At 39.0% G+C, this 27568-nt stretch overlaps 1 protein-coding gene across 1 annotated transcript; it reads right to left on the bottom strand.

Moving 5' to 3' along the window:
- TEKT5 (tektin 5) lies at positions 1–26561 on the bottom strand (the record flags this gene model as incomplete). Its single annotated transcript, XM_082006591.1, has 7 exons — positions 1–214; positions 3517–3671; positions 18508–18730; positions 20759–20902; positions 22916–22986; positions 24658–24741; positions 26001–26561. The coding sequence occupies 7 exons, from the start codon at positions 26559–26561 to the stop codon at positions 1–3; spliced, it is 1452 nt and encodes a 483-aa protein (XP_081862717.1).
- Between the last annotated feature and the right edge of the window lie 1007 nt (positions 26562–27568).

Raw genomic sequence — 27568 nt, 5'->3', positions numbered from 1 at the left:
TCAAGTGTAGCCAATGAGCCGTGGGGTGCTGGGGAAGACTTTGCGCATGTCCATACACGACTTGTCAATGAAGAAGGAGTTTGCCTTCACAGAAATTTCATGTTCCAGCTTTGATTTGTTGACATTCAGCATCTGCAGAGTGTCACGGGCTTCTTGCAGACGTTGCTTTAGGGTTTGTAAGGTGTCATGTATAGTGTAAACTTCAGTGACAAGCCTGAAAAAAGAGAAGGGGACAGGTTGCTCACATAACTTTAGCAATCCCTCGCCACATTCCTCTTTTGACAGTGGACAGGTCACACTTTCAGGCAGGATTTGAACAGTTGTCTTGGACTGAATCAGTAGGGCACCTATAAGCCGTGATAATTTCTTGCTTGCATTGACCTTCAACAGCAGACTAAGCCACTTTGATATATTTTTCTAATTGCTATCTTCTTCACTTGCAGCCTGTCATTTGTGTAGCCTCTAGGGCTAGCATGGCTGTGTTGAGCACTTGCATATGGTCCTGCACAATATGTTTGGGATGGATGTTACCAGAGAGTTTTGGTGTAGTTCATGATAGTTTCAACTTGTGCAGCAGGATGTGCTAGACAGTCTAGGTTTGGCACAGCAGCCTGTTAGTTGGTACAAGAATCGCTGGCAGAATAACCACTGAATCTGGAACTCTGAAATCAAAATTTCCTGTGAGCTGATATTAGCCACATTTCTTCCAGTGGCTTATCAATGGACATGTGGCAAATCTTCTTGTATAATCACTGATCTGGTAAACTCTCTTAATACTGTCAACTTTGTGTTTTGTCTAATGTTCTATTAATTGCTCAGTGCACTATAGACTATAAGAAAGATTGATTTTTCCAGAACCCACTTTGACTTGTTCTGGGTTAGTCCCAGTTGCTTCAGCACAGAAAAACTAGCCTTTATTAATCTGTTTTCTGTCTAATGCCTTCAACTACAAACTTGGCAGCACACACAGAGAACAAGTGCCAACATCAGCACTTCCTTTTAAATAAACAGCAAGCTCAGATAACATTTACATGTTACAAAGAAGTGGTTCATCTGATATTTTCTTTCCCTATTACAGTTGAGCTATTGGCCTGAATTCCTTCTTGCTGTAAACCACATGAGAAATACAGTTAACAAATCAATTAAAAGCAAAAAATCCTTAAAAAGTGAATTAGCAAATGGTTTTACTTTCTCAGATACGATTTTGTCTCTAAGAAAATACATTTTATTAGAGATGTGAGCTCAGACAAAACCTGTGATAGAAAACAGTATCTAAATTTCAAATACCCTGTCAGAACTTCTATTTCTAGTTGCAGTTACATAAAATTCAATTATTTGGATCAGGTAAAACATCCAAAATAACCTGGTCTGGAGTAGGGAGCTGTGGTAGAGCAAAATTCTTATGCATTGGAGGAAGAAGAACAGAAGATGCTAATCACCTGCCAATATAACTACCTCTAGTAAACAGTGTACTTGTATAAACATTTTGGTTAAATTATTAGAAAACGTATTAGACTGACAGAAAATTTGTGTGTATGTTAAGCCTAAAATACTTTCGAATAGCTGTGCAACAGCTTGTGAAGCTCTTATATAACCTATAAGCTAGTAGAAGCTAGATTGATTTAGAACACCTATGTACTTTTTGGTTTTACGTATCTCACATTAATGTCCTTTCAACCTATTTGAAGAAAATGTTCAAAGACATTCTGATATTCCAGTGACTTCAAATGAAGCTTCCAAACTTTTTTAGACAGGACCCTTTTGAACATCAACAGCATCACTGGCAAGTGTGGGAAGAAGCAATAATGTGACGCTCTGCCTCAGCACATTTTTGATCCTAAATCAGGAAAGTTTTACATCTTGGATACATGCAGTCCTGCTGACGGGGCTGATATCAATCATAATGCTGCAGACATTTTTTGGAAGAGATCTTCAGGGAGGAAGTAGGGAGAGAACAAGACTCAGACTGAGTATAAGACTCGAGTTGTGTGTTAATATTTAAGGACATCATGTTTTGTTTTGTTGGTGTGTTTTTAATAAAATGCTGATACTAGCTTATTTGCATGCCTAATTGATGGTGTAGTGGTAAGTGAAATGGAAATGATCTGCTAATTAGTAAATGTAACTGCTGAGTGAATGCTACAGTGCAATCAGAAGTTTTTCTGGTTTCTTACAGGTAATTCCTGACACGTGAAGAAAACTATCCAAATGGATATAAAAGAATTCAGATCCAAAACAGTATTTTGTGACAGAATGGATGTGGAGAGTAGAGTGTAAAGCTGAAGAAATCTAATATATGGATACGCCAAAGGAAATGTCAAGATCTGATTAAGGAGGTATGAGGCTGAAAAAATATATATTGCATTTTATGACTTATGGTTTAAGGAGTTGGAAAAAGTGAAAAGATGCCAGTACAATAAACTATGATTTATTGCCCCTTCCTTGTTTGACTAAAAGCTTTTTGAGCTGATAGGACACTGTTTAGGAAAAATAATATAAATACTCAGTTCAACCATTATGTACTTCATTGATCTCACTGCCTATACAGTGAGGTTTTGCCAGAGACAAAAACAAAAAGGCAATGGCTTTCCACTTTTCATAAAAATATGCAAAATTCTCTCTTACTGGACTGTGAAATTCACTCCAGCTATGGGAAGAACCCTGCTGCAGTATTTCTTGAGACAGACACCCCCACCCCCTGCCCCCTGAATATTTTGAAGACAGTATTTTAAATAAGATATACTCAGTAGTGTTCTTCTGGAACACTGGTGTGCTCCAACTGGATTGGAGGGAACTAAATGGGATTAAAATTCCAAAGACCCTTCTTCAGTCATTAGGGAAGGAAGACTAGTATCTTGGACATCTTGTACATCCAGAAAGACACAGTACAGACTATATAATGGATTACAGCACAGGGGTCACCTGGCTGATGCCAGCAGGTGCTGGGAAGCCCCTGCAGCTCTATAACCGAAATGTATGCTAAATGACCTGACTTGTATAATGATGATACTGGAGGCACTAAACAGTTGAAAATTAGCTGAGGCGGTAAGAGATGCTGCCTCACTCCTATTTGCAATTAACTTTTTAAGGAGCTTGACCATTAGATAGTTTTTTGCATTGAAAGACAGAAATTTGTTTGAGATAACATGTTTCTAAAAATCAGTTATTTCCTAAAGTGAAATCTTGTGTTTCATAGAGAATGGAATTAAAATAAATTTCTAAGCCTCAACTCAGACATGAGAGTGAATACCAAGAGATATCAGCCACCAACAGGCAACGGAGCTCTTAGAGTCCCTCTCCCAGGACAGTTACAGGCAACTACACACATTGAACATTAGATGTTTTGGCCCATTATTTTAACATAGCTGTTTGGATTTTACTATCTTCTTCTAGAATTTGTATCACAGTGTAATGAATACAATTCTAACCTCATCAAACCCATTCACACTGTCATTAAATTTCCCATTCTTGAGTGGCCGATGAAGGAAGGGACAGAGTAATCTGGCCTTTACTTACTGAAACTGAGGTGCATCACGGCAAAGTTCTATATTGGGCCGTTTGGTTCTTCCCTCCAGGCGGGTCTGAGCCACTTTCAGTGGGTACTCCTTTGCCTTTATGGATCTCTCCAGTAACATGATTGTATCTTCTGTCTGGAAGATTTCCTGAAGTATCTGAACAAAGCAGAATGTTTTTGTAAGCCTTGTGCATACAAAATCAGAACTCACCCCTGCTTTGAAACACTCCTCTCGGAACTGCTTCCATTCTGGCATGTCATTTCATTTTGCTTAATTTAGGGGAGGAGATTACTATAAACTCGCATCAGTCTGGTGTATTTGTATAATGTGTTGGCTTGATCTTGCCATTTCTTTAAAAAGACATGTGGTAATCAAAGCTCATAGGATAGCACATATGGATGGGGGCCCATACAATCATACATCAAATGAAAGCACTTAATGAAGCTGTTCCTGGAAAACAGACGAACAACTTCTACTAAGAAATGCACCATCTCTTTCCTATTATAAAATTAAGAAATTTGTAGACAAATTGGACTATAAATTTATTACAAGCAGAAGAGAAGCACTGAATTATTGTGATTATTGTTTCAACTGTGTTTTTGTGATACAGCCATTTTCGTAGAGGCAGTGTTTGTAGCTCTTCAGGGAATTATTTCCATTTTTTCTCCTAAATGAAAAAATCTGCTGCTTGATCTATGAACATTTTGCAAAGGTAAAATTCCAATAAACTGACATTTTCATTTAAACCTTCATTCAATTCTTATTTCTTTTTGCTTCATAGAAATTCAAAAGTAATCAAGTATGTCGCCTCTGAAATTGTTTCATACCCCAAGTGTTTTGGGGACATCTGCTGCAAAAATATATGAACACAAGTCATATTTTCATACTGAAACTAAATTGTCAAAGTTTTGAAAACTCCGCTGGGAGCTCTAGAGGAAAGACCAACTTCCTTTAAAAGCTTACTTTCTGTAAATGGGGAAGATACGGAGTGAAACGTCACCAAAAAGGAGAGGCCTATGGAATTAGTATAGCATAGTTTTTAGTTGCAGTGCATGTTATCCTATAATCATATAAAACTGAGGATCCTGTAAGTGCTTCTTGTATGTTTTAATCTGCATGAAAAAGAGAGAGAAATTGCAAGGGAAAAGCTTTGCTCAGTCTGAGAGAAAATGTTTATATTCAGGTAACATTTCCCAAACAATTGATTATTATGTTACTTTCATTTATCAAGATTCATTACAGCCACTGTGGTGAACCTATTCAAGCTTTTCCTATAGACAGCTTTAAAATGGAAGAGAACAAACTAAATAAATGTACTTTCTCAGCCAGCCTACTACAATCAATGCAACTTGAATTTCAACAGCCACTAAAAATTGCATAATGTGATTTAAATTATGCTGCTATTTAGATGTTGTCTGCACGCTAAGCTGTCCCAGGTTTGGTAATGGTGTCTGTGGTTTGAAAATCCATTTAGTTCCTGCCGATGAAATGTTACTTATAGACAAAATCCAAAGAGTTAACGATGCCAGGAACCTGCACCCCAGTCCAAATCCTTAAGGGCTTGTTGATGTTGCATAGCAGAGCAATGTGAAAGACCTGCTTGCTAGCAGTGTCCAGACCAGTTCGACCCTCACAGCAATGCAGTTTTCCAATAGATGAATCACCTTGCACACTGAAGCAGCAGCGTATGAACATGACTGCACTGATATGAAGCCAGGTCTCCACACTGTACTGAGCCCTTTGAGTCCAAAGTTTGTTCTCGCAGAGCTAGCTTGAGAGTATCTTCACCCAAAAAGAAGCTTTAATTGCTTATAGAATGCTGGGGGGGGAAAATCTGGGTTGTTATGAAGGCGACATAGGGTGGAAGAAAGTAAGGCTAACGGTAGCAAATTTCTCCCTATAATTTTGTTCTGCAGTGGTTCCTTCTTAATTAGATAATCACTGTAAACTCCCTGTGTTTTACGGGGAATATTTATGCAGGTGATCCAGTGTGCTTTGGTAGCTATTTGTTTTGCAGAGGAACTACTTACAATAAGAGTTCATTGTTAAATACATCGTTTTACATCTTATCTACAACTTTACCAGTTACACATACTTATTTCTATATATAAAAAAACAAGGGAAAGAGACTTAATGAAGTTAAATGTGCGCATTATGCATTAAGCCCACATCCTTTCTTTTCCCTGAAAACACTAAGGATTTGGGTCTTCTGCTACTCAGAAGAATTTGAGTACTTTGTGCTGTTGTTAGAACTTTGCTATTTATAACCTGCCTAGGAGAACCTAGTGCGTGTTCATCTGTGCATGACAAAGGTGAGGTCCAGCTCCTAGACAGGCTGCTGGTGATTAAAGGGACGTATGTCGGGGAGAGTTCTACAAGCCGATCAGTCCTATCCTTTGCTCCCACTGTTCACCTTCATCGCTAACCAAAAACATCAACCGGTGGGGACGCACCAAAGCTGTGAGGCAAAGAATACACAGTGCTTTTGGAGGTCACCCGCTGCTTAGCAGGGTCCTCCTTTCCTGTGTTTATGTTATAGCTTCTGTCACTAGAGCAGCGTTTCCCATGCTACGCCTTACTGCGTGCAAGTGAGCCAAATTCACTGGGGCATAGTTCTGTTACCTGCAGTGAGGTATGGGGAGGTTGTTGGTCTCTCGCATTAATTCTAGTTACAATAAGTTGTAAGCAGGTTTATTTCTTTTTAATAAAAAGTGTAATTCAAAGTAAAAACAATGAAACAAAGCAGCATGTATCTCAGCCCAGTAAGAACTGGGAAAAGTTATGTCTCAATTTCAGAAAGGATTGAGGGGGTTATTTGTTTTCTACTTATGGTGGAACAGAGGAGTTGCACTCTCAGTTCAGATTCTGGGTAGGACCTTTGTGGTTCAGACCTTGAGCTTAATTGGTGATAACACTTTCTCTCTTGGGCAGCAGGTGGAAATGGTGATTCACCTTTGTGGAGCAAATCTATCAATGAAACAGCGCAACTAAAGCAGCCCAGAGCACTTGATTAATGATCCGTGACTGTGAAACCAACTCCCTAGAGCAATGCTGCGGTTCACAAATGCACTAGTGTTGTGGTAGGCATGTAATGTAGTCACTGTGCTAATACTTTCTGTCCGGTGATAATATGAATCAAAACAATTTATTTGGTGAGTGGAGTTAGGTTACAAGCTGTCTTATACTTCATTAGTGCTAATTGTTCTAATCAGGTTAGAGAAGAGGATGAAATTAATATTTTGTGCAAGAAATTTTTTTCCTGCACTCTTTCTTTGAAAGCAGTATCAATATCTTGTGTTTATTCCACATGTGGAAGGAAGGCAGGAAGCCATCAAAGGGAATGCAGCATGTGTACAGAAACATACTGCAGCAGACTCTGGGAAGCATTACACAAATTTATAAGAGGGCCAGGGAAGAAATTCAGTAGTTTTCAGTACCTCAGATAACAATACTACTCCTCTGCCACAAATCCTTATTATATAAGGATTGCCTATAGCAAACCATGGCCGTTCCAGTCCTACGTGACAGTGCTTCTGTAACAGTTGGGTCCCTTTACTCTCTCATTCTGCTTGTGTGAAAAAATAAATTACATGTTGGATGTTTTTTTAAGATGCAGAGGGAACAAGCTGATTCTTGTACAGACAACACTGAGCAGATTGCCCATGTATAAACTGTCCTCAGTTTCTTGGAAAGGCCATTTTCATTAAGCTCACCTAGCAGAGAGAACTGGTTTTCTGAACGATTTTCTGAACCCACGCTTTTCTCGAATCCTCTTCTGATGCATTCATACATGGCCATGGTGCAAGTACAACTGCCAGACCTCAAAGCCATGTATTTCAAATTTAGTAGTAATGTTTCAAGTGCATGAATGTTGGTAATCATCAAACCTGAGGTTTGTTTCCATTACCTTACAGCACTTAATGCTGTATGCATAGCAAACACATAGGTGTTCCCTTAGTGCCACAGAAGCAGGAGACTATATTGTCCTCTCTTTTTAGAATACTAAGTCATGTGTGCACTTCCCCCATAAATAATGGCATATAACTGACACAGGACAATAGCAGTCTTGTATCTAGAAGTGACACGAAGTGTTTAGAGCTTGCACAGCCCACAAATTCACACAATGTTGATGTTCAAAAAGTGCAAGTGCTGAAGTCTAAGTAGGAAATGTTTCTCTTTATTGAGAATCCAGTAGCTCATGAGTCATGAAAAGAGAGCTTTCATCTAAAAGTTACTGAAAAATCAGTTTTATGTTCAACCCTTGTAAGACTTTGTGTTGGCACAATGTGCAGTAACTACGCTCTGGTGTCCTGCTTATAAAGGTAGTAGTGTGCAAGCACATTATGCATAACCGAGACAATTGATTAGTGCTACTGAGCAAACCCCTCGTTCATTCACTAAAGAAAAATATTGTTTAAACCTGCCTGTGAACTCAAAATTCAAACATGAAACCATGCATCCATCTTTTAAGTCCTGCTTGGCTGCGTTTAAGTGGATGTGGTTTAGGTTCATTATGTGTTCTCAAATTTTCTCTTACTTTTTTTTCAAAAGCACTGTCATTTAAGACATACAAAGAAAAATGGCCTCAGGGGAACCACCTCCAACACATCGTAGAAGCTTTATACAAACAGTTTTCAATTACTCATTCTGGCCTCACATTGGATAAAATGATTTAGATAATTTACTATCTGTAAACGGATTGGTGGGGAGGATCACCAGATAGTGTTGCACCAGTCTACGTCATTTCTGGATGACCTCCAAAGGCAGGAAGCAAAAACAACAAACGCTGAGCAGCGTGTTGCTAAGAGAGCATGGTGAGGCACTGGCTCAGGCAGCTGCCCATCCGGAAACTTTCCTTTCCAGGACATGAGTAAAGTTTTGTGCTGCAGCATTCTTGAGAGCTTGTAGAAAACTGCACTACCACTGTTCTCTCACTTCACCAAGGCCACAGTTTTTGTAGGCTAGATACAGTAAGACCGAGAGGAAGAGCCACTGAAGTCACACATGTTTCTTTATGTAATCAGGGTAGTCTTACGTGCAGCATGAGCATTTTTTAAATGCTACAGTCTGACTGCTATCCTTGTTCCTTTGTTGATTCCAAGGTTTGCTCAGTGTTTAGTATCCAAATGCAAAGCAGCAGCCTGGTGATATGGTGGGAGGAGCATTTTTGTGCCCTCATTTTATAAATTTCTTTATATTTCATGTTTTGCCTCTCAGTTTTTTTAAACTTATTTCATACATGTTTCCCTATTTCATCCAAATGATTTTGTAAAAGTTACATTTGTTGATGTTACCATACTTAATTGAATAGACAGTGTAATTTTGACTGATTTCACAATTAATTTTAGGGTACGTGACCACCTTATTTCAAAGTAAAACTGATATCTTGCAATCTTTGGATTGCAAGTATAGCCTAGATCTTGAATCTGAAAGGAACTTGGACCTGACAGTTTTTACTGTCATGTCTCTGACAAATTCTTGATAGACATTACCATGTCCCTTGCTCTTTTTGTTTCTAGGGTTTGTTTGTTTCCTTTGAAGCTGAATTGCAGGTCACTGTTTTATAGCTTATCAAGTTTTGGTTTGCTTTTAATCAGATGGTGGTGAGGAGTAGTCCAGGAATATTTTAAGAAAAAAATAATAGCACGTTTAAAAGAAAAAAAATCACACTCATCAAAAAACTCCTATCAGGAATGGAGAGATTGGTCTGGATTTGGGAATGTTGCAACCTTTTATTTATAAAGCTTTGTAACAATGGGAATAGGGCTGGCATAAATACAGTCAACAGATCTGAAAGCTAAAGCATGCTGCAAGTTCTATGCCTGCCCAAGGATACCTGTAAAATCCCTGATATTTCCTTTATAACTGTCTTAAACATGACAGTTTCACAGAAAAGAGGAAACTGTCAGGATGTAAATACTGTAATTCTAAAACAATGAAGGCTTTAAATATACATCTGGACATTTAATCTGTGTCCTTACACAGATCAGTCTATTCAGCATAGATTGAAACAGAGGACCCCGGGACCCTGGGACTTGCATTTGGTTGGTATAACAATTTAGAATCTTGCAAAAGTGTTTCTTCCACTATTCCGGTATGCATTTTTGACTTTGATCTCTGCAAATTATCTAATCCATTTCACATTTATGTGCAATTGGTTTCTACTTAATGTTTCCGCTGGTCCTAAAAATGTACAAGATGTTTATTTTAAAACAGATTTATTAAAATTATACTGGGAGAAAATAATTTGCCTGAATTTTCTAAAATATTTTCAAAATCACAGAGGAAGCAATAACTATACGTAAGGAAATGCTTAACTCTTTGCATACCTCCTTGCCACACCTTTAACTATCAAAGAACAAGAATAACCTCAGAGTTCTGTTGTATTTGTCCTCCATTTTACAGTGTATCATGCTTTCAGATGCTGCAGGACCAGCAATTTTGGAGTGCGTCGTCATTTAGGAGAACAAAATTAAGTGCTATGTTATTAACATATTTTTGCTAAACCAGGTCAAAATAACAATAAAACAGGCAGTTTGGCCCTTGTGCGTGCTCTGTTTTGTCTCAGGTTACCTCATCTGAGAGAAGGGTATACATCCCTTTCTAGAGAGATGTGTCTAGAAAGAGATGGTGCCAGAGGGCAACCGCTGTGCCTCATGCAGCTGCTCTATAATATTGATTCTTGTCAGGAATGAGACTCTTTCTAGTCATTAATGAAATTTCAACCCAGTCATGGTAAGCTAAATTTGCCCTCACTATAGAGTCAATGCAATGCATTTGTCTCATGACGCTTTGGAGCCTGAAAATGCTTTTTCTAGACAAGCTACTACACATGTCCATCTCTTTCCTGCAAGACAGCCCTTTCTGAGGATAAGGAAGTTTTACAAATATATATGAGCGCTGCTGCCTTGAACTAAATCCTGTTTCCTTTGCCAAGTTTATACGAATTGCCTGAGTGCAGATGGGTTGCAGGGGAGGAGCAGTAATAGTAGCAATCACCTCAGTTTCTCACACATCAGCGTTGTGGCAGAAAGAAGTTTTCTGTATCAATGCCAGCAAAGTCTGACATCCATTTAATGCAGGCTGCCTTTACCTAACAGCTGAGTGTCCCTCAGTGTGAGAAGAGATTTCTGGTATTTTGTAAAGATAGACTCTTAGATTCATGACAACCTGAATCCATCCTGATGTGCAGCGGCTGTCACTTGGTTATGATAACTGTAGCCTTCCTCATCTCACGGGCCCCCAGGCTAATCCATGACGTGGAGCACTGCTGCACGGCATGCTGAGGAGCCAGGCTTCTCCTACGTGGTTTCTCCACTTGCCCATTGTTCCTACTCTGATGTAGCCTATGTGAGTCTTTATGATTTCATGAGATTAGGCAACAATTTTAGGAGAGAGAAATCTGTCTTCAAGTGAGTGCCTTAGCTTTCATCTATAATTTCTCTTGGTTTGTAGGCAAAAGGCTATTCCTAGCTTAAGTAACTATTTCCTCCTTCAAACAGGTTTTTCCAAGCAAGTTTGAGCTGCCTACATCAACCAGCACACACCTTCCCAACCACTTCTGAGTTACTGTTCAGTAATCATCTGAAAACTTTATTCTCAAACAGGTTCCAGTATTAAATGATAAGATTAACTGTATACCCAGCCACCATGAAGAGGCACGAAAAACTGCAAATAACTGAGATTTTAAGGCATAAAGAGAGGAAGGGAAAAAAGCAATCAACAAAAATATATTAAAACCGTTACGTGAGGATAGATTGGGGTCTGAGATGAAAGCCTTTGTGGGGCAAGTGACACAGGGCAAGTACTCCCTCTGCTATACGCATACTCCTTCCCACAGCTCACAATGCTGCTGCATCTCTCCTGCATGCTTCTTGCATGGACACTTCCCATGATATTTTAGTATTTCTTTATGTGTCTATTCAGAGGAGCAGGCCGTGTCCTTTTCAACAGCCAGAGGAGGGCTCCTTTCAGAATTTCTCAGATAAGAAGTTTAAAAACTATTTCAGAGGCTGATAGAGAGTTTCTACTTTTATACCACTGAGGCTTTCCTGGCTTTTGTTCTATATTTCATGCTAGTTATAGAATTAAGTTCATCCCTTGAATTAGAAGAGAGTTGTGTAAATATAAAATATATTCAGTATTTCCTTCTAGCCACCATACAAACATAATTAATAGTTGCTAAGACAGGAAAGAATTTTTTTTCTTAAATGTATAAATAAATTTAAGAAAAGTAAGGTGTGAAGGATGGAGAATCTGAGGGAGTAACTTATTTAAGAGGTGGAGTAACTTACTAAAACAAAATTCTGTAGGCTCTTCAGGTAGAGTAAACATATACCAGGCAAAAAGGAAAGTGAGTGTTAATGTCCATCATATATTGATGTCATATACTGCCTTTTCACACCCCAGGGGTAAAATCAAACAAAGCAACCTGTTTCTAAAAGCGTATGTTCTCAGTGAACTGAGTGGAAATACTCAGAATCGTAGCTATTCCTTTACTGGAGTGGATGGTTAATTTTTCATGCTTTTACTAAGCAGAAAGTTCTTCTAGCATCTTTCTGATCCCTGTGCTCCCAGGTAGTAGAATAGCAAGGCTTGGAGGAAGGGTGGTGCTGGGCACTCTGCCTCTGGGCATAGAAACAATTCTGAACACAGTACAGGTGTTGGAGCTGGCAGAGACAATCTGCTGTTTAGGTATGGCATAAATACTGGACTATGTAAATATGTCACTTGCTGTCTGGTCAGACTGATTCCCAGAGTTAACGTACATAAACATTCTGCCCTATTAGTTATTTCCAGGAGACTGAAGCCAAGGTAACTATTTATGTTAATATTAACTTTATGGAAAAAAGATGCAAACATATTAATGAGGGGCTGGCACCATGATTAAAGGATTTCCTTCTTTTCCTAAAGATTTGTATACTTTTACACCAGATGTAAAATATATTTACCATATCATCTGTTGGCATAAACTGAGTATTTCTTGAGGCATGCTAAAGACAACACACCACTCTCTTCTACACTGAATTGTGTACACTATATTTTCTGTTCACCAGCCTAAAACTCTGGTCCTAGAGCAGCTCTGAGCCTGACCGGAATCATACATGGTGATTAGACTCTTGCAGAATACTTGCATCCTCAAACGACCGCGTGCTCTGTGAGCCCAGTGATGGTGAAACAGTGGAGCTGTAATACCTTCTTTGGTTTGTGATCCAACCCGTGCCAGATACCTAGCTAGGGCTTCTGGGCTTCTGTCTCCAGCACCTCGTATTTCCAGGGTTCTGCTGTCCAAATTCTGGATGAACCTCACATTGTTATGACCAAAATTAATCCCTGAATCAAGTAAGATAAATTAATCATGGATTTGTGCAGTTGGGACAGAAATGGAAATGAGACATTTTCAATCTTAGGGTCAGAAAGAAGTCTTAGTTATGCGCTAAGAGTGCACTGCCTGCAGGTCACTAGTCTGAATGTAGACATTCCTTTTTGTAAGCCAGTGCCTATAGAGAGAGCAGAGCTTGCAGGGAGAACAGTGATGTTGATTTTGAGTTCCTGGTGCTAATGAAGCCATCCATCTGTGGTAACCTGTTACAGTGATGAATTCCTGTGCTCTGAAAAATAAGTGCTTATATTTTCCATCTAGATTTGTCTGTCTTTTGTCTGACCGCTGATTCTTTTTTTGGCTTTGTCTGCTTGAGCAAAAAGTCTTCTATTATGGTTCTTTTTCATTCTTTATAGATACTTGTGGTTTTAGCAAGTTCTCTGCCTTTACCCCAACTGTTATTTGGATAAGCTAAATAAAGCAGTGTCGTAGAGTGCTACTAACATCACCCTTTTCAGCCTGCTAAAGAGAAAGTTGAGGAACTTGCTCTATCAGTTGCTTGCTTGCCAGTCCTTTAATCATTCTTGCATCTGTGATGATTTTGGGCTTTGGAGTTGCAGTAGGAAATGCTTTATACTGCAGCCCTTGCTCCCACATGCTCAGTTTTGATTGCCACTGTAAAGATGGCAAATTGTCTTAGTCCTCTAGAAGAAAATCAAGCAAAAGTGGGCAGGGAATAATTTTACATAGAACCTCTAGAGTGAACTGGACAGGGACATACATAAAACAGGTTCTTAAGGACAGCACTTCCCTTCTGCATTCAATACTTTCCTGTTCAAAATTATACAAAAGCAATTTAATCCTTTTTTACTGTTCCCCTATGCAAATCACTTCCCAGACTTCTGATAGACTTGGGGTTTGTCAGCCTCACCAGCCAGCTTCCCCAGAAGAAGTGGCAGGCAGGAAAAGCCAAATAGCAGACAATTAAAATCTGAAGTGAACTCAGACAATTTCCTGAATACATCAGTGAGGTATCGGTGAGAGCAGACAGCAGCTGGACTGAGAATGTAGAAAAGCAAGTGGGGATCACTGACAACCAGTGCTCTTTGGAGACTTTCCTTGTGCTGACTTGGTTACTTGATCCGAATTTGGAGCCTATTCAGTATTGGGATTCAGACCAAACTCTAAGTAGAATAAAGGGTAAAAGCACATCTGATCTGCCCCAAGGCAAGAAGTCTGTAAGTTGCTAAACCATCCTTCTAACTAAAGGCAAATTTTTTGTAGGTTTATGGTAAAAAAACGTGATGGGACAGGTGAATATATATTATAAAATGATAGTATATGAATGTTTTTGTCATGTGTGTTGTCTGATGACTAGAAATTTAAGGTAATTGGTCTTGTTTGGACTGTTTTAGACATGAAAACGAGGCAAAGGCTGTGTGCCAAGCAGCTTGAATGTTGGAGTTTGAAAAAGTTATTTAAGGAGGAAAAATCTGTTTTTTCAAATGCCTACTAGGAAAAGTTCTTAGGTGCATCTCTTGGCTTACCTGGATTGGAAAGGCAAACTAGATGAAATCTTTTTCTGAAGACCGTATTTTGTTCATGTGCTTCTAAATATGATGTGTGAACACTAGAGTGTGAATTTTGGTTAAATTCTGTGACAGAACCTCTATCAGTTACAACAGGAAAATTCTTTAGAGTCTGTTATTCAATTGTATTTCAGTAACTCAAGGTAAATGGTACAGGAACTTGTTAGAAACTGAGGTACAAGTCCACCGGCAGTGCTAGAAGTAGACAAAATGCTTATAAAACCAGATGGACTGCTGTGCAGTTATTATTCTGAGACTTGTACAGTTTGTAACCTGAGATGGAGACGTTATGTCATTGATGGAGAAGGTCTTGGCAAAGCTTCTGGCATAATCTGTGATAGAAGTAAAAACTGGATACACAGAATGTATTTATGTGATGAAGGTATCTTTTGGTATATAGAACACACTTGTCTAGACATTGAGGAGGACAATATCCTAGAATAAAACTAAATGGAATAATAATGGATCACTGTTTTTCTTCACCTTTTGTTTATATGAGAAATACAGACTTGGTGGTACTTAGGCGGAGAAGGAACACTGGAAAGACTGAAAGATTGTTCATACAGAGCCTTTGACAACATAACTGTTACCGACTATTGTTGAACTACAATATCAAGCCAGCAACCTTCTCTTGAACAGCAGTGCTGCAGACAACAGCACCTAGGAAAGGAAGTGTATGATGCAATATATGCGCAAATGCCTGCTGAGGGGAAAACTGTAGCTCTTTGGTACAGCAAACAGCACATAGAATTCCTTAGCTTGCGTGGGTAAATTCAGAACTAAATCTTGTTCATCCCTGTATTTTTATTCCTGTTTATTGTTTTCCAAGCAATAAATGAATAGCACTCTGCTCACATATTCTCACATATGATATAATACTACCATCAAGCAAGGAAAAGAAAGGCCCTTTAGCATTTGATCACAGCAATGCAAGAATGTTCTGATAAATCATTACCAGAGCAATGCCCATGTTCCTTTTGGTAGTGACTTGCCCTAAACACGTTTGAAGCAATGACATTCTTGCACAGAAAGTCAGGACTGTAAACACATGGCCATAAAGCCATTATACATATGGGCAATACAAACTAAATATGAAAAAAAAAAAAAAAAAATCAGGCCAGGAGAAACATCTTAAGTACATGCATGACAAATGCTAACCATAGCACACAGCATAATCACCACCATGATATTAATGACTGGCACTAGTACAGCACACTGATTCCAGAGGTTAAGTCTAATGAGATGAGTTTTTACAAAAAGCTTAGTTCCAAAGGAAAACCAAATTTTTTAAGGGCCAATAGATAAAATCTACAATACAAGACAAACTGTTCGACGGACTGTTCCACCTGGTGCTCTGTATTTCTAAAGTGTGCAGTGGATCACAAGCTGAGGAGTTAGGCATTTGGTTTGTAATTTTAACCAGATGATCTTTTATGTGCAAGTGATATAAACAGAAGAAAATGTGCCTTTTCAACATAGAATCTTTTTTAGATCATCATGATATTCACACTACTTACTCTTGTATGTATTTTTTGATTCTTTCCTTTTTCAGGGTACTGATTTTGGAAACAAACGATTGCAGGAGGTTCCCTGTAGTTTATTTTTTGTCTGGAAGAGATTTTGCTGTTTAACAAATCATAAAAGTATTTTTCATTCCGAAATGGACTCCAGACCTCACTAAATTAATAGCTTTTCCTAGTTCCAAGATAGCATATCTTTTCTATGCTCATTTTCCTATCATTTTATGGAGCTAGCTTGCTTAGCTAGGGAAATAATTTGGCAGAGAGAAGGATGTCCGAGAGTGGCGTTCACTGCTTGAGAAGTCAGTGCAAAAACAGCCTTTGAAAGACTGATTTATTTTTTTAAACACAAAAAATGAAATTGTGGCACCCGTTGTCTAATTGCTGTTACATGTGAATGGAACAGGAACTGTAGTAGCTGCATTTGATTATAATCACATCCCAGTGGAAGAACGGAAGTGTGGTAGAATTTGAGAGCGCACCACTGGCTAGCATATCCTAGCAATATTTCTTCTCCAATTATTAGACTATACTGCAAGCCTGGAGAAAGAAGAAAGTGTACTCTGTGATGCTTACCTATAGATAACTGTTAAATGAGTACTCACTCCTTACTTCTGCCCTCGCTTGCCTTCTCCTTCCTCTTGTCCTTTCGAGTGGTGAGCAAGAGAACTAACAGGACTTCTACCATATAACTTCACCCAAATATTAACCAGATTTTTGCTCAATAAACCTATTGTATTTTCCTTTTCTTTGACAACACTGACTAGCCTGAATTACTCATCACCAGCATGTGTGGGTTTCTTCTCTAGCATTTTGTTACTCTGATGTAACTACATTACTATGGAGCTTGTGATGAGTAAAGTATCTCTGCTATGTATGTGCTAACTAGTAACTCAGCAGTAACAGCAGCATTAGTTCACAGAGTGCAATCTTATTTGATGCTTTTTTTATCCACGTCTACCATACAAACTAATTATTTTTTGTACAAATATGATTAGTCAAGTTTTTCCAAATAGCTTATTGTTGCTATTTAATGGTGTAACCATATAGGGACATAATTTTTTTTTTTTCATTTTATATACCAGTTGTCAGCAGTTATGTCATAATATCAGCTGGACTCTATGACAAAATCCCTGCTCATATGTTGACATCTAGCAATGTGTTTTGTGATTCTGTGTGTGCACCCTGTGCTACCTTTATGCTATAAGTTCTTTTATAAAAGGGGAACTTAAAAGCATTAGAAAAGGTCAATGGAAAATGTGAAGCAAATGCTCATAAATTTAAATCCATAAGAAACTTCGATGGATGGCCAATTCAGGGATAAAGTGCTGTAGCTGGCTAGATCATACAGAATCTAAAACACACAAAAAACTACATTCAACATCTTTCATGCTTTATAAGCAGAGAAAAAAGAAAACATTAATTTATGTGCTGTGACTTCACACACATTTAGCTGGTTAGTTTGCACTTTCCTAAGAGTCCCTAAAAATAAACTGAAAATGTCTTAAACTACTCATGGCAAATAGAATGGCAGGAAAACTCTATTGTTTCCAAATGTGCATTGAAACAAATGAGTGAACATGAGGCTGCTCTATAAGAGAAAGTGTCTTAACAGAAGAACTTACTGAACTCAGACTGAAGTCACGTGAAAGTAAGACAGTGAGTCTTGCTAGCTTAACAAGGCTTTATCTATCCGTACAAAGGCAGCACCTCTTGTTAACTCCAGAATACATGTTTCAAAATTCAACTAATACACTTCTAGCACATCACTTAAATAAGTGAAAAGTTACTGAAAAGGCAATACAGGTAGAGATTAATACAGGTCTGACTCCTATGACATTTCTGCTTTGAGTAATACGAAGACAAAGGCAGAACAAATGTTTGAAAAGTTCACTGTCTGACCCACCCTGAAATACCAGGCTGTTTCCAAATCAGGTTAAAGATGTAGAAATGTATTTATCAAAAGGGCGAGGAAAACTTGAAACTTAGGTGTCAAAGGCAGACTAATGACATTCTGTAAATTTAAAATACTTTTAAATTTTAGTTAATTCAGGGCTCTTCCCTTGCTGCTGCAAAATGAAAGTGCAAAAACTTAGTCTTCTCCTTCCTCTAAAACAGAGAAACGTGATGCTGTTTGTGGGCCTTTTTATTTACACACATTCCAAAGTTAGTTCACTGTTGAGAAAAAAAAAAAAGTAATTCATGTACTATATCTGTATCGGCAAATGGCCAGGGAATATAATCTGTAAGTGTAAAACAGAAAAAAAAGTGCTATCTAAGGTATCTTTCCCCACTTTAAACACGTAAACTGCAAATGAAAATAATCGGTGTGTGATTATGGACAGAAGTTGCATTGTTCCTTGTAAACCTTGTCATCTTGTCCATCTGCTGGTCTTTGAATGAGCTCTGCTCAGGCTGCGTGTGATTTAAATGCACCATTTGAGGACAGGTAACGCAGGTATATCTTTTGAGGAGGTGCTTGTTCAGGAAGGATATAAACACTGGTGAAGAGTTCTGTACCTTTCAGGTACAACTAAGATAATACACCTCGTGACTCTTACCTTGGCCAGCTGTGCTTGGAGTTTGTTCTTTGCATCAGCTACTTCAGCAATACGATTGTTAAAGGCCAAGTTGGTACTGATGAAATGATTCCACATCTCCTCAGATGTGCTCTCCAGTCCAACCTCTGCATCCTCTCGCAGCTTGACAGAGTTGGCCCTTGCATGTTGAGAGCACCTGATATTGTCTTCACTGAATTTAGCCCACGCTGCAGGAACTGAAACACTAGTAAGAAATTTAAGATAAGGGGAAAATTGAAAAATAAAAGCTTAGGCAAGCTATTTTCTGTTCGGAGCTAATTACACTAAGTGTTGATCCATTAAACTGTGCAAACTGTGTAATCACGTACATCACGTGATTCTATGGGTTTCACACCCACTTTTCTTTTTCCTTTTTCCTCTACAAACCAAAGATTTGTCAACAACGACTTAAAATTTTGGAGAGCTGCTGCTTTGACAGAGTTTCTGTGGCTTGCTTGAATATTGTAGCTGCTAACGAAAGGTCTTAGTGGCCCTGGTGTCAACTCCATACATTTTGCTGTGTAAAGAATGACCTTTTCTTGCATACTTTTCCTGCATATGCCTGTATGTTAAACTCTGCAGGGACAGGTCACTATTTATTGTTTCACATTTACTTTAGATTTTTATTGAACACTGAGAATAAATATTAAGGGATGCAAAAAGAAAAAGTTAATTTTGTCAGTGCTTGTTTTCACAGGGGCCCTTTTTTCACTTTTTCATAAGGTATTCCTCTCTCTCCAAACTGAAGTACCAATCTTCCTAAACGAGTTGGAATTCCTTAGTACTGCACATTTATTTAAGCAGTTTCAGGTAACCGACATGATACCATAGTAAAGTGCATAAATCAGGGTACTAAACCTGAGCAGGCATTACAGCTACTGATCCAGGCAATCTCGGTGTACTTTCTGCAGGGTATTTGGTTTGGGGTTTTTTTTTTCCCCTGCTATGGTCTGATGATTATATTCATATTCTCATCAGAAAATTAAATTTCCAAGTAGGTTTCCATCTTGACTATTTGAAATACTTAGTACTTAATCTATTTTTTAACATTGCTTTTTCAGACTGTAATTTATCTGGCTGGCTCTGCTGAGGCAGAAAACACCTGCTCTGCTCTTGAGTACTGCAGGTATGTCTCAGTCTGACAAATGATTTTGGGAAAATATTAATGAAAAATGGCATTTCTTTCAATAATGGTTGGTGAGAAAGGAAAAGGGCTGTAAAACTTATCCACATGAACCTGCTTTTTACCAGAGCTGACAAGAATAATTTTATTCGTTGCTAATCCTAAAAGTAGGTAGTGTTACTAGAGTCAGCAGAATGCCTGCCAAGTTTCCTTCAGATATGCCCTCATTTCAGTAGTGAATGAGGTGATCTTTTAATGAAAAACAGAACATAAGTAAACAAATAATACTTATTTTTTTGCTTCTTCTAGCAAGACAGAGTTGTTATCGTTTGGGATTGTAAAGTACATTCTCCATTCAAATATTGCTATGTTAAAGAGTGACAAGGGAACTAACAAGTCATTAGCACAAAAACAGTGCCCTCTATTGCAAGCTGCTTTTCTTCTGCTATTGCTTTTGGATTGGATGCAGGTCTCGATGAGGCCACTACTAATAAACAGTTTTAAAACTGTATACAATTGGGACACTTTAGTTCAGTAATTTTAGTTCAGTCTGTAATGCTAAAGCTGTGCTAAATCTTTTTGATCACCCTGTTTAATACGTAACTCTGTATAACTTGATGGCCTAATTTCCAAAGAACCCACGCGATTATTATGAAAAATATATATGGTCGTTGGTGTACACTTGCATGTTGTTTACCACATTGCACACCTTAGCTGAATTTTAATTTGACCGGATGTGGTTTTGAAACCTGAAGGCCACAAAACAGTATCAATCAAAACCAAGGGGAGGCATCTGCAGAAAGGAGTTTGAGGGCAAGGAGTCAGCTGCGACGCAGCAGAGGACGATGGTCCTGGCCGAAGAACACAGCTCCCTGCACATCAGTGCTGTAGGTGCTGCAGACTGCCAGCTTCTGCCCGGCCTCCGACAATGGAGCCGTTAGGAGGCAGGGAATAACTGGGTAGGATGGAGGGTTTCACACCAAGGAAAGACAGGGCCATATGGAGAAAGAAGCCACTTCTTTCTATGTTGCTTCTCAAAGATAAGGCTAGGACTTGTGCTGTAATCAGGGAGCAGGGAAAGAGAAGGCTACAATAGCCACCCATACTCACGTCTCATCTGCTTTCTCCACTCCATGGTAAAAGTTGATGCTGTCCGATGTGTTCCTCAGATTAAAGCACTTCTCATCAATAAAATGGGCTGACATTTTGTCAGAAAGATCCTGCTCCAGGGCATGCTGTGCATCTCTGTTGATGCTGTGAAGGGGAAAGAATTACCTTAATCTGAACCACCTTTAATGCTGTTGTGCTAAATAGCTACTTGCTTTCATTAGCTTCCTACAATGCTTCATTTTATACTTTGTTGGCATTTACAGTGGCTTGAAAATGCTCGGTGCTGTAACTTAGCTAGAGGGAGCGGCTGTACCATTCATCCCTTTTAGCCTCTAGTGAGTATCCCTCAAAGAATTGCATTTAAGTCACTGCATTTAATAATGTTTGTCATTTTGATGACAGACAACCCCAAGGGTGAAAAATACCAGGTGGTTGTTGTGTGGCATGAAGGAAAGCCTCAGAGCAAAAGGGAGGAGGTTTTCAGTGACAACCTTCACGCTAGCAAAGCTGTCAGTGAGCAAGGGCAGACCAGAGTTGTGGCTTCCCATTTCTCCTGATTTGGGGGACAAATTCACTTAGCATAATTCAAATTGCGTGGCACTGGACAATCTTTTTAAATATTTCTGCTCATCTTGATCACGAGGAAGGAATTATGTTGCTCCATCTGCTTTCTTACCCACAAGGAATTTTTGGAGTAACTTAATCTCCTTTGGCCCTTCCAAAAGGGGAAAGGCCTGGCAGACCTTGGGATAGAATGGGGGTAATATGGATGAAGCAAGAACTGACGTCTTGCTTTCCAGTGCATCAGGGAGACAGCAGACATATTGACATTTTTTGCAAATATCGTTGTTTCCGTGATGTACTTGTCAACTGGTATTGCTATCAGTCTGCCTGATGTGGTGACAGAACTGAATCAAAGGTAACCAGAAATGCCAGCCTGAAGAGCTAGACAGAGTTCATGCGACCAAATGTGAATTTAGCCTTTATCTGATCATATACCTAATACGTTACAGTAGTGGGATGAACAGCAGAAATGCATCTAACCTAACTCATATGAGTCCTGGGTGCCATTAATAAAAGCAGCTGTTTATAAAATCTACTTATGTCTTTTTCTTCTATTATGAATTAATCAAGAACTGTACAATTTTATCTTCCTGGGGAGTACTTCACAGAATCACAGAATCATTATGGTTGGAAAAGACATTTAAGGTCATCAAGTCCAACCATCAACCCAACACCACCAAGCCCACTAAACCATGTCCTGAAGCGCCACGTCTATACATGTTTTCAACACTTCCAGTGATGGTGACTCCACCACCTCCCTGGGCAGCCTGTTCCAGAGTTTGACCACTAAAGAAAGTTTTCCTATTATCCAACCTAAACCTCCCCTGGTGCAACTTGAGGCCATTTCCTCTCGTCCTATCACTAGTTACTTGGGAGAAAAGGCCAACACACACCTCACCGCAACGCCCCTTCAGGTAGTTTTAGAGAGCTTAAACTGTTTCTTTTGAGAATCATGTCATGTCATATAAACATGACTTTTAAAATTTGTATCAGTTCTGTGTAGTTAACAGAACAGTCTATTCAGAATAGCTTTACCTAATTAAGTGGTAAGAATTAAATATAATTTACATTTACTAGGATATTTATGTACTCTCAAAGAAATAAAATAAATTCCAAAGCCTCCCATAACAAAAACCTATATAAATATACATAAAAATAATTGAAGTTCATTCCATAACTCATCTCATACCTTATGATGTGCTTAGATTCCCGTTTCTTTTGTCAATAATAATTTTCCTTTGAATTTAGCTTTGTAATTAAAAAAAAATCCCTTTGAACTTCACTCCAATGCGCCACATAACAACATTGGCACAACTAAGCTATAATTTTGGTGTCCCTAATTTTAATGAAGGATTTCAGATTAAACCTGACTTTGAAAATTGAGTCACAGCCATGTTTAAATGGTAAGTATTGCTCTTCTGCAGTTTAACATACAAATTCTATCATTGGTGAGAATTAGACGTGGAGGGCGATGAGCATCTAACAGGCTGTCTCTGATTTTGCCTTTGCTATTTTTAATCTGTCATTAGATACTAGCCAACACTGAATTCAGTTTTCCTATCTTTAAACCAGGAATTAAATATAAAGTCTTACCCCAACTGTTGACTGATTTTCTGTGCAAGTTTTGTCAATATTTCTTGACAGTCCTTGAATACATCGACCTCCTGCAGTGGAAAATATACAGTGTCAACCCTTTCATGAAACTTCATTTGTTTTAGTGAATTTATCCTTTTAATTCTGCATTGGAGATGCTGCAACCATCTCGCGTATCTCAGATGCAGTGTTGGTCAAAAAAGGATGTGTTTTGGTCCCTCTCTTCATCAGTGCTAAAAAGTTGTATCTTTTGACTTGGTTGTGTATGTGTTTTTATATTATATCAAACCTGTTAGTAGATTTTATTGGATGGAGTCATTCTAATAAACGTAAGGTCAAATTTTGCTTGGCTTAAGTATAATGAAGATACTTGAAACATGAACCTTAATCCATTAAACTACCCTTTCTAACTACTACTACATTTTTCTAGAACAACACAAATATTTTGCTAATAGTGGAGTAGGTTGAAAATATATCTGATTTCAGAAACAGGCTCCCTAAGGAAGTATATTGTAATATTCTTCAAAACTATAAATATTAGTCAAAGAAATTCAAAGCCAGGCTCCACTCAGCTTAAAATAAATAAAAAATACTCAAACCAACCACATTGAAAGCTATGCAAACACAGTAATTACAGTCCCTCAAACAACGTAATGGTGTTCCAGCCTTTTGCCTTTTTAAAAACTGTTAGTCCAACATACCCTCTTACCTAAGTGTGTGCAGTTTGTGAGTTTTGAAACAGGGAATAAAGTGTTTTAAATTGTTTGGAAGTCATTAAGACACCCCAAATTTAAAAATACAGACTCTGTCTCTGTACTTGTACAGTATGCGTAGGAGTGACAGCAATTTTAGAACTGGCCTTTCTGTTACACAAAATGAGCCTTTGTTGTCCTTTATTGTCTCTCTCTAGCTTGCTCCATAGTCAGAGCAGTGCTTGGGGAAGTCAGGCAAATAGACTTTATTTTTCATTTTGAAAAAGTAGTCTTTTCATCTGTTCATGTGGAACATTTAGCAGTATTTCATCCTATCCTGAATTCTCATGCTAAATTAAGTGCTGAAATAATTAAGCTATTATATATTAGCTCCTTGATTCTTCATTAAAATTATAAAATTCCAAGTTGCAGGCTGTAGGCTCTGAACAAGCGTCTTGGTTATCCAAGTGGTCTGCACATCTTTCTGTAACGTATTAATCTAGAAAAGTCCTTGAGGCAATGCCATTGTCCGATAATGTTCTTTTCTTAGTGTTTTTGTTCTCATACACATCCAATATAACTTCTTTCAAATATGTTAGCAAAATGTTATTTGATTATTTTTTTTATTTAAAAGATTTATCAATCACTACTATCCATGTCATTTTATTTGTTCAGTAACACCGTATATATAGCAAGGCAGTAAACCAGCATTTTATATTGTAAGAACTTCGGAGATGTTATAGACCATGGCCCAGAAAACAATCTTGAGAAATGTTTCTACCTTGTTTTATAGGATCAGGGAAGATAGAACTGGACAAGAACTCACACAAGGCTGCTAGGCTATTCCTTTTGCTCTAGGAAGGATGAATAGAACCTTAACCGTCCCCAATACATATAGTTTTATCAAATTTCTTCCTCTTGTCCCCTGCTCTCAGTCTTCCAAATGAATGAAAGGAATAAATTACTGCAATGTTTTTACTGTGATAACTAAAATCCAACTAAATATTTATTTCCACATTTTGAAAAATAAACATCTAAGTCTGGTCTTACCTTTATGAGGTTCTTCTCCACATTGTCATGAACTAAGTCTATACCCTTCCGCTTCTCACGGTGGTACAGGCATTCTAGGGCTATCTGCAAGCAAACAGAGGAGCATTTGTAATAGGCTCAGTGCAGCGTTGTGAAGCCTTGAACCTTGCTGAAGGGGCCACTGAGCTGACATGTCAAGTAAAGTCGGTCTGTTGAGGGTGGAACAGAATAGGAGGTGGCTTCACTGTGCTCAGCTGATCCATCTTAGTGGCTCATTCCTACTTACCTGTTAATACATACGTTTAAGGATTAGCTGCCACCATAGCTGCCATTTGATTAGCTGCTTATTAATGTGCAGCAAGGCCTACATCTCAACATGCCCAAGCTTTGTTGTAAATTGTGTGGATTAAAACACCTGTGTTGTTCTACACTCATCCCTAGAAAAATCCTTTAATCTCATCTCCCCTCATCCTCCCGTACCCAATGCCAAAGTTTAGAAGTTCCTTACCTGTACAAGAGAATGACTGCATAATGACAGTCATTTAATAAGGAATTCAGTTAACCTGCCCCAGCAGGTTAACCTTACTCTTAATGTCTCATCCATCTTAGAACCATACTAATAGATGAAATGGCATTAGCTGGCACAAAGCCTTTCAGCAGAAAGTGTTCCCTGAATAGCAATCGTGCTCAGCCTGCCACTCTGAATCAGTACAGATACAGACAACTAAAAAAGTCATCACTGAATACTGAATTTTGGTTTTCTATTTGTACTTGCCTGGAAACATTTCTGATAGACACAGCTTCCATCAGCAATACCCCAGATTTTTATGAGAGAACTTTGACTCTAGTTTTTGCATGTTTTGAGTTTTTTGCTAGCATCATTCATTGACTCTTATTGTGGCTTTTGCTGTTGCAATTAATTTGCCTGTAAGATTCTGGAGAACTTCAGAATGTAACACAAATAATATGCTATCCTAAGTGAAAATATTTTTTTCACCAAGCAATAACAGAAAATTCAGAGCTGGATAAGAATATGGGGATATTGCAGCTTAGAGGGCCATCTTCTGCTCTCCTGTAATGTACTGAGCTGACTAGCCAGTGCCTGAGGGACGGTCAGGCTCCTGGAGAGCCTCAAGCAGAAAAGAAGAAAAAAGAGGGCATAGAAGTGTCTTGATAGGTTCCTTTGTGACTTTCGTATGTAAAGCCCATGGTGGCCAGGTTTCCTTCTTACCGAAGGTAATGTTTCACCAAGATCTGTCTTGGTGATAACAGTAAAAGTCATACTAGTATTCAACAGAGATAAAGCCATTTTCTTTACCCATTCCACAATATAGTTATGAAATAACTGGTTACATCAACCCCACCTTCAGTGGTCCTTGCATTTCATCTGCAGCACATTCGAGCCGCTGCTTTGCTGTCTCCAAGGCTTGGGTCTCTTTCAGCAGACACTCTAGCTCATAAATGAGCTCAGATCTCCAGAAATCAATGTTAGAGATCCTCTCTCCCAGGTTTCTTCTACTGTCTTCTTGCATCTGATAAGTCAGTTGATCTTTATCTTGCATCAGTCTCATTGAATCAGTGTTCAGTCTACTGGCACGGTACCTGGAGGCTTCAGAGCCTTTTAACTGAGCCATGTTCGCATGGTGCCAGTCTCGAGTGCTGTAGCGGGCATGCAGGGAAGAGCGTAATGCAGGCAGAATAGTGGGCGGCCGCCCAGTGGGATTAAATTGCTTGTCAGAGCTGGGAGGAACCGAAACCACTTTGTGAAGCAGACTGGGCCTCCAGGAGCTGAGGTAGCGGTAGTCTGGTAGGTAGTAGGACTGATAGGTGTCCTTGGTGGTGCTGGTGGGAGCTAGATCTGGGAACAGGCAGCTCTTCTTCGTGCCGCAGTAACTGGCTAGCTGCGTGGTGCCCAGGAGCTCCATCCTGCGCTAGGCTCAGGCAGCTGCCCTCAGGCTGTCCAGCATCCACAGCTGCTCTGAGCAGCCCCGCGGCCTCTGCCACCCTTCTCGGGGCTGCGCGGTGCCTTGTGACACAGCGGAGATGTCACAGAGTTCCGAGGGCTGTTCCACCACACCACCAGGCTGAAACATGCCTGGGTTCCGGCGCTCCAGGGGGTCTCCATCCGTACCTTCTGTCCTAGGGCACACTGTTTTCCCCACAAAGCAGCAGTGCTTTCCCTTGCAGGGCAGCGCTGTGCGTGTTGGGACCCAGATGTCTGGGCACGATGTGAGACTCTGGTTATAGCGCAGAGGGATTTGCCAGAGGGTCACTCTGGATGTGTCCATAGGTCTACCTTCTGTGAGCTTACCTTGAGCGAAACGAAATAAAGGTTTTACTTCAGAGTGGTTCACGTATATCAGTTTAGTGGCTGCAGGGAAATGCAGCAGTGGAGACAAGCCTTCTGAAATGAAACAAGGACTCTGGGAGTCATCTCTAATGATTGTCTAGTGATCTCTGCAGATGGTTTGCTCCAAATGGACAAAAAAAAAAGTCTAACTATCTTGGGCTTTGCTCTTCCCCTCAACTGTATTCATCTTCCGTAAAAAGCACAAAAGATGTGAGAGACCTTCCTCTGATAATTATTTTTCTCCAGTTTAAAATGTTCAGTAACTTCTCAGCTAACTTTTCTAATTTTTCCTTTCAGCCTTCTGGCCTCTCTGGCAAAAAACTGTTTCTGAAATCCAGTGCTCTAAAATTGCATTGTGACCCATCTTCTGTGCCAAGAATTTTGAACATAAATAATCGTTTGTAATTAGGCACTGTATTTCACTATCCTAAGAGTCCTTAAATCAGCACGGATTTCTTCTAGGCTGAATGCAAGACAATTGCCATCGTTTCTTCTTCTCCAGATATATAACTATGAAACAGCTTAACCTTTTTTTCAACTGGGGAAATAAAACATATATGTATATCTATGCATTACATTACA

This window comes from Phaethon aethereus (assembly GCF_964289735.1).
Source record: "Phaethon aethereus genome assembly, chromosome: 15".
NCBI lineage: Eukaryota > Metazoa > Chordata > Aves > Phaethontiformes > Phaethontidae > Phaethon > Phaethon aethereus.
This window is presented reverse-complemented; position numbering and strand designations above follow the sequence as displayed.